The 16,512-nt window shown below is 37.5% G+C and overlaps 2 protein-coding genes across 2 annotated transcripts; one reads left to right on the top strand and one right to left on the bottom strand.

The window, feature by feature from the left end:
* Positions 1-4,155: 4,155 nt before the first annotated feature.
* LOC113108508 (fibrinogen gamma chain-like) lies at positions 4,156-7,312 on the top strand. Its single transcript, XM_026271685.1, has 9 exons — positions 4,156-4,271; positions 4,343-4,399; positions 4,502-4,685; positions 5,389-5,473; positions 5,570-5,700; positions 5,791-5,924; positions 6,149-6,333; positions 6,557-6,834; positions 6,910-7,312. The coding sequence occupies exons 1-9, from the start codon at positions 4,212-4,214 to the stop codon at positions 7,089-7,091; spliced, it is 1,296 nt and encodes a 431-aa protein (XP_026127470.1). The 5' UTR covers positions 4,156-4,211; the 3' UTR covers positions 7,092-7,312.
* Positions 7,313-10,205: 2,893 nt separating this feature from the next.
* LOC113108498 (pleiotropic regulator 1-like) lies at positions 10,206-16,217 on the bottom strand. Its single transcript, XM_026271675.1, has 15 exons — positions 16,123-16,217; positions 15,867-15,973; positions 14,645-14,769; positions 14,514-14,567; positions 14,332-14,425; positions 14,014-14,104; positions 13,770-13,868; positions 13,600-13,692; positions 12,511-12,660; positions 12,313-12,414; positions 12,114-12,216; positions 11,919-12,027; positions 10,831-10,970; positions 10,550-10,743; positions 10,206-10,409 (listed from the first exon to the last, which is right to left on the bottom strand). Exons 1-15 carry the CDS (start codon positions 16,129-16,131, stop codon positions 10,350-10,352), a joined length of 1,530 nt encoding a protein of 509 aa, XP_026127460.1. The 5' UTR covers positions 16,132-16,217; the 3' UTR covers positions 10,206-10,349.
* Positions 16,218-16,512: the final 295 nt, after the last annotated feature.

Here is a 16,512-nt window from a genome sequence, read left to right as displayed (position 1 = left end):
GGCAACGACCTCTCGTGATCGCTGCATTGGTGGTGACATCTTATCATTTGTTTGGGAGACTGGAGAGTTGGCAGGCTGCATCTTGAGACTTGTGCTCTCCATCTGGTTTTTGGAGAGGTTCATGCAGAGTTCAGAGTTGTTTAAGTTCACAGACGCTGAGGTTGACTCTCAGGTCAGGCGTGCCTTGTATCTGTCAGCTATCACGTTCAATGTGGTTTCTCGCCATAAAATGGGGTCACAGCCTGGTCACTTTAATGATGCAACTGACAGAGCCAAAGCTTCACGATACATCTAATAAACAGAATGAAGAAACCTTGTTGTGAACCCCTCTCTCTCTCGACTATCTGCTACACAGCTGTAAATACACAGTGAAGGACGCTTTCATTTCACCAGGTCTTTTTTATTCACAAACACTGAAAGTTTTATAAATAAGCTGAAAATCTGTTTTGTTCTCATGAAGAGCTTTTTTAGACGCCCTTCACTGCTACTACTGTAAAAAGAAGAAGCAAAACAGAGCTGGCCTTTGCTTGACTCACTGAAACTTGTTTATTTATCACTTGTTGTTTACAAGAGTGTAATCTTTTTTCAGCGGCAGCTAGATATCTGTGACCAAACCCTTCATGCAGCGGTGCTACTAAATGTGTTCAACGCACAGTAGGGCTGCACAATTCTGGATAAATTGAGAATCACGATTTTTTGATCTCATATAGAGATCACGATTCTCCTACGATTCTTTATTATTATTATTACTATTAACATTATCATTATCACAAGTATATAAATTAATTATTTTATTTTGCAAGGATTCTTTAAATTGATCAAGTGTGACAAAGACATTTATAACAAAATATTTCTATTACACACAATTATTGTTCTTCTGAACTTTCTATCAAAGAAACCTGAAAAAAATCTACTCATCTGTTTTCAACATAATAATAATAATAATAATAATGTTTTTTTTGAACGGCAAAACAGCATATTAGAATGATTTCTGAAGATCATGTGACACTGAAGACTGGAGTAATGATGCTGAAAATACAGCTGCACACCACAGAAATAAATTACATTTTAAAAAACAATTCAAGTGAAAGCAGTTATTTTAAATGGTAAATATTTCAAAACTTTACTGTTTTTGCTGTACTTTGGATCAGATAAATATAGTTTGGTGAGCAGAAGAGACTTTAAAAAAACATTACACATCTTATGGTTCAAAAACTTTTGACTGGTAGTGTATATATAATATATTTAAAACCCCAGTTTTTTAATATTAGAATGATGAAAAAGTTGTTTAGATCACTGATTCAACGACTCACTCATAAACCTACTACATTTGTTTCATTTCTGGATGAATCAGCGTTTTTGAACGATTCTCTTGAATGAAAAATTAATTCATTGACAAATAAATGAAGACACTTGTCGCCACCTATTGGTGAAACAATGCAATCGACACAGACGTTATTTAAAGCGCAGTACTTTCAAAAGGGGATTTGTTATATTTTGATCGCTGCCATATAGACATCAATGTTTATATTTAAACTATAAACTTTATCCCAGTATTTCTGTGATAATATAAATGACTGTAAGACATAAATAATACTGTGTAGTTGAAAAGACTGTTTGTGAAGATGTTTCTTAACCAAACATGGTAAGAGCTCTCTCTGTGTCAGCGGCAGTGCGCGCACGGATTTGAATGATCCGGTGAGACTTTGTCAAGGGTTTAACAGACTCGGGGAATCGTTGTCTTTTAGAAATGAGATCGAGAGGGTGTCTGAATCGAGATCGCGATCTTTTAACGATTAATCGTGCAGCTCTAACGCACAGCTCAACAACATTAATTTGCAACATAGTCCTTTCAAAGAAAGAAAGTTTACATTTACATTTATTCATTTAGCAGATGCTTTTATCCAAAGCGACTTACAAACGAGGACAGTGGATGCAATTAAAAACGACAAAAAGTGCTACAACAAGTCTCAGTTACACGTAGCAAGGGCGTTTAATTAATATAATAAATAAAAAAACAGATAGAATAGAAAAAGAATAGAGCAAGCTAGTGTCTGAGTTTAACGTTTACCAGATATACAGCTTTTTAAAGTATTCTCCAAGCGTCAGTGATGAACTTGCAGTGTTTTTTTCCAAAGAATAAAAGCAGAAACCTTTTCCTCTTACATTAGATGACCAAAAACAGCAGCATGTCCAAATGTTCAGTGTTTTTTTTTTGGTTGTTTTTTTGTTGAGATATTTAGAACAATTTTACATTGTCAGGCCATTGCCATGTTTGTTTTTGTGTAAAGTGTGTTCATCCCATAGGTGTAATGGTTTTTATACTGTAGAAACTGTATATTCTATCTCCCTTCACCAACCCTACACCTAACCCTAACCCTCACAGGAAACTTTGTGCATTTTACTTTCTCAAAAAAACTGATTTATAAGTGTTCTGAAAAATGGGGACATGGGTTATGTCCTCATAAGTCACCCTCTCCTTGTAATACCTGTGTCATACCCATGTCATTATACAGAGTTGTGTCCTGATATGTCACAAAAACATGCGCACACACACAGACAGACACACACACACTCACACACACACACACACACACACACACACTCATAAAGTTCATGTGTGACACAGACAGCAAACAAACAAATACAAACACATTAGGACCTCAAGACCAGCTTTGTTATTCTCACATAAAAATCTCCTGGAGACACATGTATACACACAAACAAACAAAATATAACAAAAAACCTATACAACTCCTCAGAAACAATATTTTTATGTTTACATATTTCTCATTCATATTTCTCATCAGTTTGCAAGCGTTAAAAATAATATAATAAATATGAAAAAAATAAATAATAATTCTACCTGAATGCTATATATTAAAAAAATAATAATAATAATGTTATGAAATGACAAATTGGAATTTATTTAGTTGAACTGCTTCTCTGGTCACAGAGACCTGTCTCATGGGTCACTTCTGAAGTGCAGCGTCCTCTAGTGGTCGAGCTGCTGAACACACGGTCAAAGTCTGTGTCACCTTTTGTACTGATGTGTGTAGCCTCGTAAACACAGATAAAGTATTGAGCAACAATATTAATATTCAAAGAGATGAAATGTTTAGTATTAACATTAAGTCATCAAATAAGTTTTCAATAAAGGAAGCAGCCAAAATCAACAGAGGGTACAATAGTGCTTAAGTAGGAAATAATTAATGCAAATACTGTAAACAATTGATCATTATTCAAATATGGACTACCAATTTATATCATATTATTTCACCTTTATTGAATGCATTGACTGATTGATTGAATATTCCCAGTAATATCTAATCATCTTTCTTTATATACTAAGTATCTCTTATTTACTTCGGTCATTACTGGTAGTAAAATGAAGAAAGACTTTGTTTGGCGTCAGTGACTCAAGTATTACAGCACAAGCTGTCTGTTTGTCTGTGCATGTGTGTACATCTCATTTACAGATTTGTGGAACATTTGTTCTCCCAACACTGGAAGAGAAAAAAGTTAGAAAAAATCTTTAGAAAATCATTAACTTGAGACGGAGTGGATCCTGACCCATAGTCTCTGTAGCAATCGAACCGTGCTGCGTCACGGTAAACGATCCGTTGCTCTTTTTGGTTTGTTTGTTTGTTTATACCCCTTTATATCATGCATATAAGAAAAAACACACTATTTAATCTGAAGGTATTATCAATCATTAGTTAGTCACAGATTGAAAAATAGTTAAAAATCGAACTAAATGAGCTTCACTTCTACTTAATGTTTCATTGTCCTTCCTTCACTAAACTAAAGTAATATTAAAAAGTAATGTACAATGATATAATGATTCTTCACTGGCTTTGCAATGCAAAACTCACTCATGTTAGGACACTAATATGGGTCATTTTTAAGTTGTTTACAGTATACAAGCACCAAACATTGAAATCAGACCCCTGATTTAATCAATATATTATTCAGAATCCAGTAATAAGTAAGTCTCGATTGCATCTGCCCATGTACTCAGCATTAAGATGGACATGTTGACCAATCTCTGCAACATTTACGGTTCATTCTGAGTCACAGGAGAGGGGTGGGTATAGCTCTTATTTGTCTTTGGACAGTTATCTCTGAGCAGGACCTTGATCGGATAAATATCCCGCAGCAGTCAAAAATCACTCACAATTTTGAGGGACCAGACAGATCGCAGGTCCAACATGGCCTCGTTCATGCATGCAGCTGTCTCCATCCTGCTGCTGTCCACATTAACCTCAGCGGTGAGTGGAATACAAATATTATATTATATCACAAAACCATGATATTTACTGGTTTACTTTTCTCCTTTTAGCAAATGAGAGGTGACTATTCTCCAACGCAAGACATTTGTAACCCAAACGATGGGTTTGTAAGTACAGACTGTCAGTTTTAGATCGTTTCAAGCAATGCATTTGTATTCTGGATGCTTAAAAAGTCACTTGTTTAACAATTACTTCTCTTCGTCCTTCAGGGGGTGTACTGCCCAACCACATGTGGAGTTGCTGATTACCTACAGAGGTACGCGCCTGATATGGACAGAGAGCTGAGTCAAATCGAGCAGGATTTGGAGGATATCGCCAACCTTACCAGAGGAGCGCAGGACAAAGTGGTCTACCTGAAGGACTCAGATACACAAGCACAAAAACAAGCACCAGGTAGCATGATTTATCATTAGTTATGGACTGAAACAAAAATATATTTCCTGTAAAACATCTACAGAGAGTACACTGGTCTCGGATGAGCTCTCAGGGGTGTTTTTTTTTTTTTTTTTTTTTTAATGCAGGTTAAAAAAAAATCATATTTTTCTTACAATGTGAGTACACGTTTTATTATAAAAAAAAATATTTTTATTTATTTATGCATTTTTCACATATGATTAATTATTCATACGTGCGGTGGGGAGTCGCACCACTTGACATTTCACAACCTTTCTTATATTTTATGAGCATCTACAAAAATGTCCTGTTTTATGGGAAATTATGTAATTGTTTATATCGTTATTATAATTTGTTATCAGTTTTTCGGGAAGTCGGTTGCACCGCATGACTTGTTGGTTGCACCACAGGACCACGAGAGAAATCCTTTTCAAGTATTAATAAAAAGTTTAAGAAATGATAAAAAGTTGTTCTTTCCAATAATTTGTATTCTTTTGACAATGCTTCTTTGATTTCAGGACAGTTGTATCACTATGACATTTTTATCCCTCCCAAAACATATATATACACACATACTTCCTGTATGAATTTATCTATATATTCCTCGACAGGAAGTAAAATGATTGAACAGGCATGTTTCGTGCATTTTTAAAGTAATTGTGAAACTTCATCTGATTTTCATAACCACTATCTTTTTTGTCAGATACATACATCAAAAAATCTACAAGCATGCTCGACGATATACTGCGATTTGAGAAGAGCATTCTCGCTCAGGAAGATCAAATATAGTGAGCACTTTTTCTTCTTTTATATACCACTTATCTCAAATACGGTCTAAAAAGTTAATGAAATGGCTTTTTTATAATGTTTTACCCCCCTTACAGTCAGCTGCAGTCCATTCTTCAGGCTAATGAGAAAAGAATAACCGATTTAAAGCAGATGTCCCAACAGCTGGACCAGATGTGCAAAGAGCCCTGCAAAGACACTGTGGAGATTCAGACAGTCACGGGCAAAGGTAGAAACAGCAGATTCAAACATCTCAATGTAAAGTGACGCAGTGAATTGAAGGTACATAGAGGGCTGAAGTACGTGCACTTTTCCCCAGATTGTCAGGACATTGCAAACAAAGGTGCTAAGGTCAGTGGGCTCTACTATGTGAAACCAGCGAGGGCTCCAGAGGCGTTCTTGGTCTACTGTGAGATAGACAGCTTTGGACGGGGATGGACTGTCCTTCAGAGGGTACGTGGAACAACAAACAATGCACAGATCGATTGATAGATAGATGAAAACTGTTTTTGGCTGTAGGGGCAGTATACTTGGTGCCGTGACCCGGAGGGTGTCTGTTGTCTCTCCCCTCGCCTCAAAAGACAAACGAAACGCTTATTATGATCTTTAACGTCCTTGTTAGCATGCCTTTGACACTTTCAAGTAGAAGCAATGTGAAAAAATGAATTGTTTTTCAGAGACGGGATGGCAGTGTCGACTTCAACAAAAAATGGATTCAGTATAAAGAAGGCTTTGGGTACCTCTCTCCAGACGACAAGACTGAGTTCTGGCTGGGGAATGAGAAGATACATCTGTTGTCTGTTCAGTCCAGTGTGCCTTATGTGCTGAGGATAGAGATGGTCGATTGGGAAGGCAACAAAAAGTAATGAACCACACACACTCAAACTTTTTAAGTTTTAATTTCAGTTTCAACTACAGTTGGTAGACTAAAGGAATGCTTTTGGTAAAGTATTATCCATGTAGAGGTTGTTCTTATCTACAGTCGCCAAACAGGACTTTGCTCTTCTTGCCAAATCACATCGCATGACCTTTTCAGTCAAATCAAACATGCTGCTGAACATTAGTGTTTTTCTTTGCTCTCTTAGGTATGCCGACTACGCCACTTTCAAACTCGGACCAGAAGTCGATGCGTACCGATTGACGTATGCGTATTACTTCGGCGGCGATGCTGGCGATGCCTTTGATGGTTTCGACTTCGGCGAAGATCCCAGTGACAAATTCTACACGTCTCACAACGGCATGCAGTTCAGCACACCTGACAAAGACAACGACAAGTACCATGAAAACTGTGCCAAGGATGAAGGGTCCGGCTGGTGGATGAACCGATGCCATGCCGCTCATCTCAACGGAAAATACTACCAGAGTAAAGCCTTTAATCTTTACAGGAGATAGATCACACATGTGGGAATCCTTTTACTGATGCGTTCTGTTTTCACAGGTGGCAAGTACACAGAGAAGGACTCGCAGAATGGATTTGACGATGGCATTATTTGGGCAACGTGGCACAGTCGCTGGTATTCTCTGAAGGAGACCACCATGAAGATCATTCCCATCAACAGAATCGTTGCCGGAGGCCAGGAAAGCGGTTCCAAGCAGTTCGGAGGCCTGGGAGACATTTAAAGACCTCACCAAAGCTGTTCTGAGCTATCATTCTGTTTGGGAACAACATAACCCAGGCGTTTTTACAAGAGAGTAAACACCCGTGGTGTTTTCTGTTCTATACAAATTAATTAGAATAAAACAAAAGCTTCATGCATAAGTCATTCTGGTCAATTTTTACAACTTGATCAACTTTAGCTGATCCAAAACATCACACTATCAATGAATAAATAAAATCCTCTGTCTTTTTCTAAATGAAAAGTGTTGTGTAGTCCTTTTTTCTTCATAGGTGGGGTTTAAATTAAAACAGGTATTTTACGTTACAAAAACAGATACATGGAACATTCATAATCCTTGATTTCAGTGTGTCCTTGTTACACAGTTTATATTTAATTACTATAGCAATAACATTAAATAATGCATAAGTGCAAGCAACTAACACTAAACCGAATCCAGTAACACTTTATTTCAAGGTGGTACATATACTTATTATTACAATAACACTTAAATATGCATCATTACATGCAAGTATCTCCAGTCCTAACCCTAAGTACATGTAGTTCATATTACTCAATACATAAATGGATAATTTAATGCAACAAGGACACTTTAAAATAAAGTGTAACCCCCGAGTTAATAGATAATTGATGAGTATTCAGAACAAAGACACATTACAATAAAGTGTGTCAAATAAAAAGGACATAAAGCAAATAAATAAAATAAATGAATGAATGTTTCCTGATTTTTATTTGACCTGTTGCACATCCCAATTCCTTGCTATCTGATAAATCAAAGTAGTTAAACAGAAATTTGGTGTCAAATTATGATAAATAGTTATTATTGAGGATTCTTTTAAACAAAAATGCATAAACATCCACCGCTTTAACGATGTGAGTGTGGGAGCTGATCGGTGTTTGTTATTCGGGTTTTGTGTAGGTGTGTGTTAACCTCTGTGTAGGAGTTTTTTGAGCATGTGGTCAGTAAGTCAACATTGCCCCATCGCTGTAGTGGACGAACAGGCTGCACTCCAAGCTCCCTGATGGAAGAAGATTTCATCATCGATCAATAAATACTGAGTCAGCTATTTAACTCAGGAAAGTCCCTGCTTATTTGTTCTACAGAGTAGATCGACAATAAGTGATTCAATTTTCCATTATGTAACAATGTAAATGAAAAGGTGTGGACGGAATAGTTTTGCTGAATATTTATTATGAGTTTGTTTCTTCATCAGGTTTGTAGATTGCATCAGTGTCTCATCAATGGATGTTCTGCGGTGAATGGGTGCCGTCAGAATGAGAGTCCAAACAGCTGATAAAAACATCTCAATAATCCACATTAACATCTGGAGAAGACAAAAGATAAAACAAATCCAGCATTAAGATGCTTTTAACTTGAACCCTTTGCTAAAATACGAGTTGCTTTCTCCAGTGGATGCATTCTCATTAAAATCAGTATTTAAAAGAGTCCAAAATGTGGTCGGATTTTGATGAGAGGATCACATCAGGTGTTTGGACTCTCGCTCTGACGGCACCCAATCACTGCAGACGGTATATTGGTGAGCAAGTGATGCAATGCTACATTTAAGGAATAATGCACGAAAAACTGTTTTAATGCACAGTTGCAAGCCCATTTAGAAAAAATAAACTACTGCCTCTGAGGTGTTTTGTTATAATCAGTGAAGTGAAATTAATTACTTAATCTCTCACTTAAATTGCATCTGTAGTGTTTATGAGAATTTCCAAGAGTGCAGAATTCAGTGAATATCAACTGAAAATAAAAAAAACATTGGTGTTTCAGCGATGACTAACCTGAACACATCTGATTGGCTGTTGCATTCATTAGCTCAACAGAATCGTGTGGTTATAATGCACAACGAGTAAAAAGAAATATAATGCACCAAGCGGGTCTAAATTTAAATGGCACAATTTACACTTCATTTCGACTTTATTCGCGATAGCCTGGAGTTGATTCACCCTCTGTGATCTTTTCAGTTCATTTGCATTTTAAATGTAACTTAATTGCGAAAGGACATTTTTGTCTAATTTTGTGTCCCAAGTCCCCATTATTTCCCAACCCTCCACCTATGATTATACAACGAATAAATCTTTCAACACTTTACACACTGTTCTTATAAAATAGTTGCATTGTTAGTGGTCAAAAATGGAAATGAGTTGAAAACATGACAATACAAAGAATTTGTTGGGGGACCAAATAAAAGTGATTATGTTTGAAAAGTCGGTTAGAAGCAACTAATATATTACAAATATGACTAAATCTACACATTAAATTTTTTAACCAATCAGATTACCGTATTTTCTGGACTATAAGTCACACTTTTTTTCATAGTTAAGATGGTCCTGCGACTTACAGTCAGGTGCGACTTATTTATCCAAATTAATTTGACATGAACCAAGAGAAATGAACTAATATAAAACATTACCGTCTCCAGCCGCCAGAGGGCGCTCAGTGCTGCTCACTGCTCCTGTAGTCTACACTGAAAACATAGAGCGCCCTCTGGCGGCTGGAGACGGTAATGTTTTCTCTTGGTTCTAAATAAATGCGACTTATACTCCAGTGCGACTTATTTTTTATTGTTTTCCTCGTCATGACGTATTTTTGGACTGATGTGACTTATAGTCCAAAAAATATGGTATATAAAACCTTATACTCCGTGAAAGAGGACAATAGAGGATCTGTTGTAAACTTGCTTGTACTCCCTGATTATAAACGTATGATTTACACCAAATCATGACATGATCAGTTCAATATGATAGAACGCATGTGTTTAGAAATTAATTTTTTTATTTTACAAATTAAGTCGGGAAATACAATTTTCTAGACCATAAAATCCATGGTATAGACAGCATAATTAATTCATATTGATTTGTGGTCCAAAAAAAAAAAAAAAAAGTCAAGTTATGAATGTGTCAATTGCTCATTTTATTTAAACTTGGCAAGCATGAACAGCCATCTTTTTTTTCTGATTTGCAAATATTTATACGTAAAGGACATTTCCATCAAATGCCATGATTATAATCCCACTGTAGGAGATCTTAAGTCGTCCTGATCATGTAGACCTGCAGATGGTGTTTAGAGACATGGAAGAAACCTCATATACAAGAAAATGAAGACAACTGCAGTGTTGCTTTTTTATTTAATAGACAGAGCAAAGCTAAATGCGTCATATGATCCCAAAGTCTAAAACTGTGGATGTGTCTTAGACGGCGAAAACGTAACAAAATGAAACCTTTGAAATAGAAAAAAATACAAATACAAAAACTAAAATCTTTTCCTCTTCAGAATCTCAGGTTTCCAATTAACCGGATGGGACTCCTCAGTCTGAAAAAATAAATAAAAAATAAAACATTAATTTGGAAATTTTATGCAGTAGTGCATTAAAGACAATTACTTTCCATCATAAACATTTCACAACCAAACAAATTTCATTGCATCATAAGTATTAAGAGTTTAGCACTTACAGCCGTGTCGTCCTCTTTGTAGACCTTGATGGTTTTGTCGGCCTCTGCTGTAATGAGGCGGCTCTCAGACTGATCGAACACACACGCAAAGATCCCAGACTCGCTGTCCAGAGAGCCGGGCTGCACCGCCGCGTGGATCCTCTGGAAGTTGTAGCCAGTCCTCCAGTCCCACATGTGAATGGTGCCGTTATCAGCTGATGGGGACAAGCACAGATGCATCATGATGCTGGACGTAAGGGAAGAAATCAGGAAAGAGACAAATACATCAAGCAGCATTTCACCTCCTGACACCAGAACGCCGTCTGAATTGACCGCCAGCGTGTTGATAATGGCGTTGTGTCCTGAAAGGTTTTGGATGAAGTTCCCATCGGGACATTTCCACTGCTTGATGTTGTCTGGAGAGCCAGAGGCAAAGGTGTACCTGTTCAAGAAACATGAACGCTTTGAAACATCGTTTGCTACATCGTTTCTTTTGACTTGAGAAATTTTGGCTGAGAAGAATACATCATGGAAATCTTACAACAAAAAAATAAAAGCTCTGTTTAACCAGATGCATGAATTTGAATTACTAAAGTTACTCAAATAAAGCAGCTTTTCCTCTCAGTTTAACCAGATGCATGAAATGGAACAATAAAAAGAAATGACATACTATCATGTTTTAAAATGTAACGTTCATTGTACATAATACTATAGCAACTAACTGAAGTAATTTGACTTTATAAATATAAAGACATAACTAAAACCTAAAAATATAATAGAAAATGGAAAAAGCCTATACTAGAATCGTATTTAAATACTGAAACAAAACTGATTTATACTGCAACAACTAATCAATAAATTGGATTATAATTGTTAATGAATATAATTAGCAGATTGCGTCTGCTAGCTGTGCACAGAAAACATCTGCCGATTTCTATAACCTTTTCAGAGAGTCCAAAAACTACAATGTCAAATTGAAACTACAAAGGAGTGGAACATTCCAAAAAATATAAAATAAAAATAAAATAGATTATTCCAAGAAATCCTGGAAGGTTTCCAAAACTTACTGGAAAATTATCCAACTTGGGACCCCCTTGTAAACGAGATTATTTATCTCAAGGAGTTTATCCTCTTAATAAACAATTATCAACAACTTTTTGGAAACCTAGCCACATACTTAAATTAAGCGGCTTTTATTCTGCTAACTGCATTAGTTAACTCAAAATCATGCGGCTCAGTGGTAGAGCTCTGTGTTAGTAGCTCAAAACGTTGTGGGTTCAATCCCCAGTGAACAACAAAAAATTTAAAATGTTATATGAAATGTATAGCGTGAATGCACTGTAAGTCGCTTCGGATAAATGCAGTAAAAAGTGTGAGGCAAGCCGCGTACTGTCTGGGGTGGAGCACCAGCGCTCTGACAGACTTCTTGTGATTGGTCAGAGTGGCTCTAGTCTTCCCAGCGACCAGATCCCAGAGTCTGATGGTGGTGTCATGACTTCCTGAAGGAGGAAAACAAACAGACCAAACATGAGCATTACAGAAAAACACCTTAGTTCAGAAGGCGAAATATAAGACGGATGCGTACCTGTAACCACCTGAGGCTCGGCACTTTGACATTTGACGGTGGCCACCGTGTTCGTGTGTCCAGAAAGAGTGTGGACATTCGCCTTGGACCTGATGTCCCAAACCTACCACACAAACGCACACACACACGGATGTAAGTGGTAGTACAGTAGGCTCATGATCACTCATCAGCACATTAACACATGTGAGTGAGGTCTTACTCTGGCGGTGGCATCTCTGCTGCAGGTCACCAGCACATCAATGGTAGGATGGAGGTCCAGGTCATACACTGCGCTCAGATGGCCGTGATAGTGTCTTATAACCTGTGGACCGTACAGAAGTCTTCTGTAAGTCGAGCTCGGGCTGAATGCACACGGTTTGTGTGTGTGTGTGTGTGTGTGTGTGTTTAAAGGCTGTACCTTGTTGTACTCCAGATCCCAGCACTTGACCTGCTTGTCCTCGCCGCAGGAGAAGAGGTAAGGACTGCGAGTGCTGACCGCGACTCCTCTCACGGTGCTGATGTGACCCGTCAGAGACAGCTTCAGCTTCCCGCTCGCAAGATCCCAGATCTGACAGCACAGACGCAAGATTCATGATGATGCACAATATTGATGGCTGAAGGTTGTATAAGTCATCTCCCTATTGATGTGTGGTTTGTTATGATGGAACAATATTAGAGTGAGACAACTATTTGAAAATCTGGAATCTTAGGGTGACAAAAAAAAAAAATTAAATATTGAGAAAATCATCTTTAAAGTTGTTCAAATGAAGATCATAGCAATGCATATTACTAATCAAACATTAAGTTTTGATATATTTACAGTAGGATATTCACTAAATATCTTCAAGGAACATGATCTTTACTTAATATCCTAATGATTTTTGCCATAAAATAATTTTTTTTAATTTTGACCCATACAATGTATTTTTGGCTATTGCTAAAAATGTACCACTGAGACTTAAGACTGCTTGTGTGCTCCAGGGTCACAAATACAATTATATTAAATAATATTTCAATTGATTGATATCAAATTTAGTTCTGTCAAACAATTAATTGTGATTTATCACATCCAAAATAAAAGTTTGTTTACATAATATGTACTACAAATACACAAACATTTATATATTTTTTTATATTTACACTATATATCAATTTATAATGTATATTTTTTTTTATATAAACAAAATATTTTTCTTAACTATATACATGCATGATAAATATACACAGTACACACACATTATATATACAAAAGCTTGTATTTCGGATGCGATTAATCATTTGACAGCATTAAAATATTAATATAAATTATAATAAGATTTATGCTTGCACTGATATCATTTGTTAAACATCAAGCTTTAATTTTAGTGAAAAACTGCAGAGAGCCCAAAGCTCGTCTTTTGTTGTGCTTTTCTTCACGCTGCATTCAGAAACACATGCAGTTAGCGACTCACCTTTCTAGTGCAAAGATTACATGTACATCAGTCAGATTCCTACAATTAAAGTTCACCTTTATAGTCCTGTCTGCTGATCCAGTCACAAACCACTGGTTCCCCGGCTCCACTGCTATAGATCTGACCCAACCCAGGTGACCGCTGATGACCTGAGACACACAACATCATTATAAACAGACCTCACGTGCACTCGGGATGAATATAAAGACGCTGGAGAAACACTCACTCGGTACAGTTTCCATGGGGGGTGCCACTGAGGTTTGGGCATGGTGGGAGCCTTTCTAGGCACCAGTGCAGAACTCTTTGTGCCTCCCTCCAGGAGCGACTGCAAAACAGAGAAAAACGGATGTAGTTCATCTCTGAGAAATAGTGCAAGCATCTGAACACTGAAGTAGAAAAGATCACTAGTGCATTCATTCATTAAAATCTGGGAAAGACGCTAACAGGAAACACGGACAGAAGGAGCTCACCAGTGCGTGCTGCGGTGGATGGGATCTCTCCCCGGCTCCGGCGTGTCGGTGGATTTCTGCCACACTGGCTGCAGTTCGACTGGCTTCCTGCCTACAGAGAAGAAAACAATCTCAAAACCTGATTCACACTGGTCTCAGAACGATCCAATCTCAAAACAAGCAAGTGTTTCCGTCACACAAATGCACACAAGCTCTCCTCTGCATTCGAGTCACTTATAACAAGCGCTTGTGCCATGCAAACAAGCACAGCGATCCTGAAGCGTCGTCTTATTTCCATCAGGATATTAAAAACACAGTCGTAAATGCATGATGCATGACCTGGCTTGAGCCGGAGGAAGAGCCAGAGCCATGGAGTGAACCGCTGCTTCACTGGGCATCTTCTGCATCTGTGTGTCTGCAGTGAGGGCCACTCCTGAGAAGAAGGACAACAAGACTGCATTATCCCTCTGAAGAAGAAAACACATTGTGTGTAACTGACTCTCAGGCTTCCACTCTCTTACCCGGAGCAGATGGATACGGATGAGTCCCGGTCACCATGTAATCTGGACTAGCATCTGAATAAATGAAGAACAACATTTACAGCAAAGCTAGAAGTCAAGGCATCTGTAAAGCATCAGACAGACAGACGCACCGGGCAGCGTGTATCCCAGCGGGCCGTAGGGGTCAGACCCTCGCTCTCGACCCTCCTTCAGCACAGGCATGTGCAGCACGGGCTTATACTCCGCTCGCATCTTCACTGCCATCTTCATCTTGTAGCTGAACACACAGAAGTGATGACACAATCAGTGGTTTGACTTTTCATTTAAACCCAACCCTTTTCTTGATTTAAAGGCTGAAGTGTGTTATGAAACTCGATACACTGACCAATATGATCACAATAATACATTCACATCTCTAAGATTACATGTACATCAGTCAGATTCCTACAATTAAGTACTTGAAATTAAGATTGCATTTTAAAATACCCTTAATCAGACTACAGTTACTTTTGTGGATTTTTTGTGGTTTACATATTATTTGCACAATAGCAATAAATTATTCATATTTTTTTAAACTTTCCTTTCCACCTTGCATCAACTGCTCACTCAGTTAGATATTTAACCATGTGTTTAAACATTAAAAATGCAAAAATTCTGTCATCTGATTCTCTTTCACCTAATGCATTTACTCGGAAAATAAATATTTTGATGATAAAGTACCAGATTTGTATGTTTGCAGGTTATTGTCACATGATATGCAGCAAACAAATAAATATTTTGATTGACTTTGAAATGCTTTATTTTTATTATATAATTATTAGCTTTCATTAAACGCTCAAACCCCCTGCAGCTTCTTCACAAACCCCAAATAATGCAGTGTTTAATGCATTTCATATTATTAACAACAATGAATTGAAAAGTTATTTTATATATCAATGTGGTACAAGATCATCCTCTTTAAAACAAGTTAGATCAAAAGTAGTCAGATTATATTATCTAAAAAGTGTGATGTAGGGGATTACATTACCAACTACAGTTTTTGTCACGTGATCTGTAACGGATAACCGTTTGTAAACTATCTGTAAAGTAAATCACAAACTTCAACACAAAAAAACAGACGTCCAGTCTTCGACTACAGCTTGTGTTGCCATATCCGCGGTTTCCCCTCGGACATTCGCTACTTAACCCTGACTTTACTGTTGCCTCTGGTTGAATCGTCACTAATAACGTGATTTAACCCCTAAAATGGTAATTTTATCAGGGGTACCCCGCCCAAAAACGTGTTTTTTATCCCCTTGAACGCGCTTTACACCGGCGGAATCCACCGAGACGCAAAAAAGCGGGTTTTGTTGTGAAACCTGGCAACCCTCTCACCTCTGATCGTCCAGCGCTACTGCTTTAGCGTGATCCGACACAAACATATCATGAGTCCTCTTCAAAGAGCGGAACACGAGTGTGTGCACCGAGTGCTTCTGTACGTCCTGTAGGAACACAAACATCTATCAGTCAGCCAGAAACTACAAACTGTGAATACAGCTCCAGATCCGCTGTATTCATGCTCAAACACGGAACTATCCGGTCAGACTATCGATCAGAGACACTCGGCGTTGAAACAAAAGCTCACATTTACCTCAGACATGCTTGAAACAGCAACACGGCGATCAGAATTATACACAAAACCTTCACCACACGCCACACAATCACAACTTGAACCGGATGAGAACAACACCAGACTTCCGGGCGCGACAATGCGTCTTCCGGTAGTGCGCTACGTCAGAACGACGTTTATTCTTTTAGTAGAATTCTATAATATATCAAAGCGTGGCGCGTTTATGAAATACACTGTTTAATTAATATTGTAAAATATGTTACATCTATTATTTTACATAGGCTAGTATATATCCATCTAAAAGTGCGATTTAATTTGGATATTGATTATTCCTGTAATTTTTGTTCAGTGGAAAATAAGTCTGTTTGTACATTTATTTTGTATTTGTTTATACATAAGGTTTTTCTATAT

This window comes from Carassius auratus, chromosome 1, assembly GCF_003368295.1.
Source record: "Carassius auratus strain Wakin chromosome 1, ASM336829v1, whole genome shotgun sequence".
NCBI lineage: Eukaryota > Metazoa > Chordata > Actinopteri > Cypriniformes > Cyprinidae > Carassius > Carassius auratus.
This window is presented reverse-complemented; position numbering and strand designations above follow the sequence as displayed.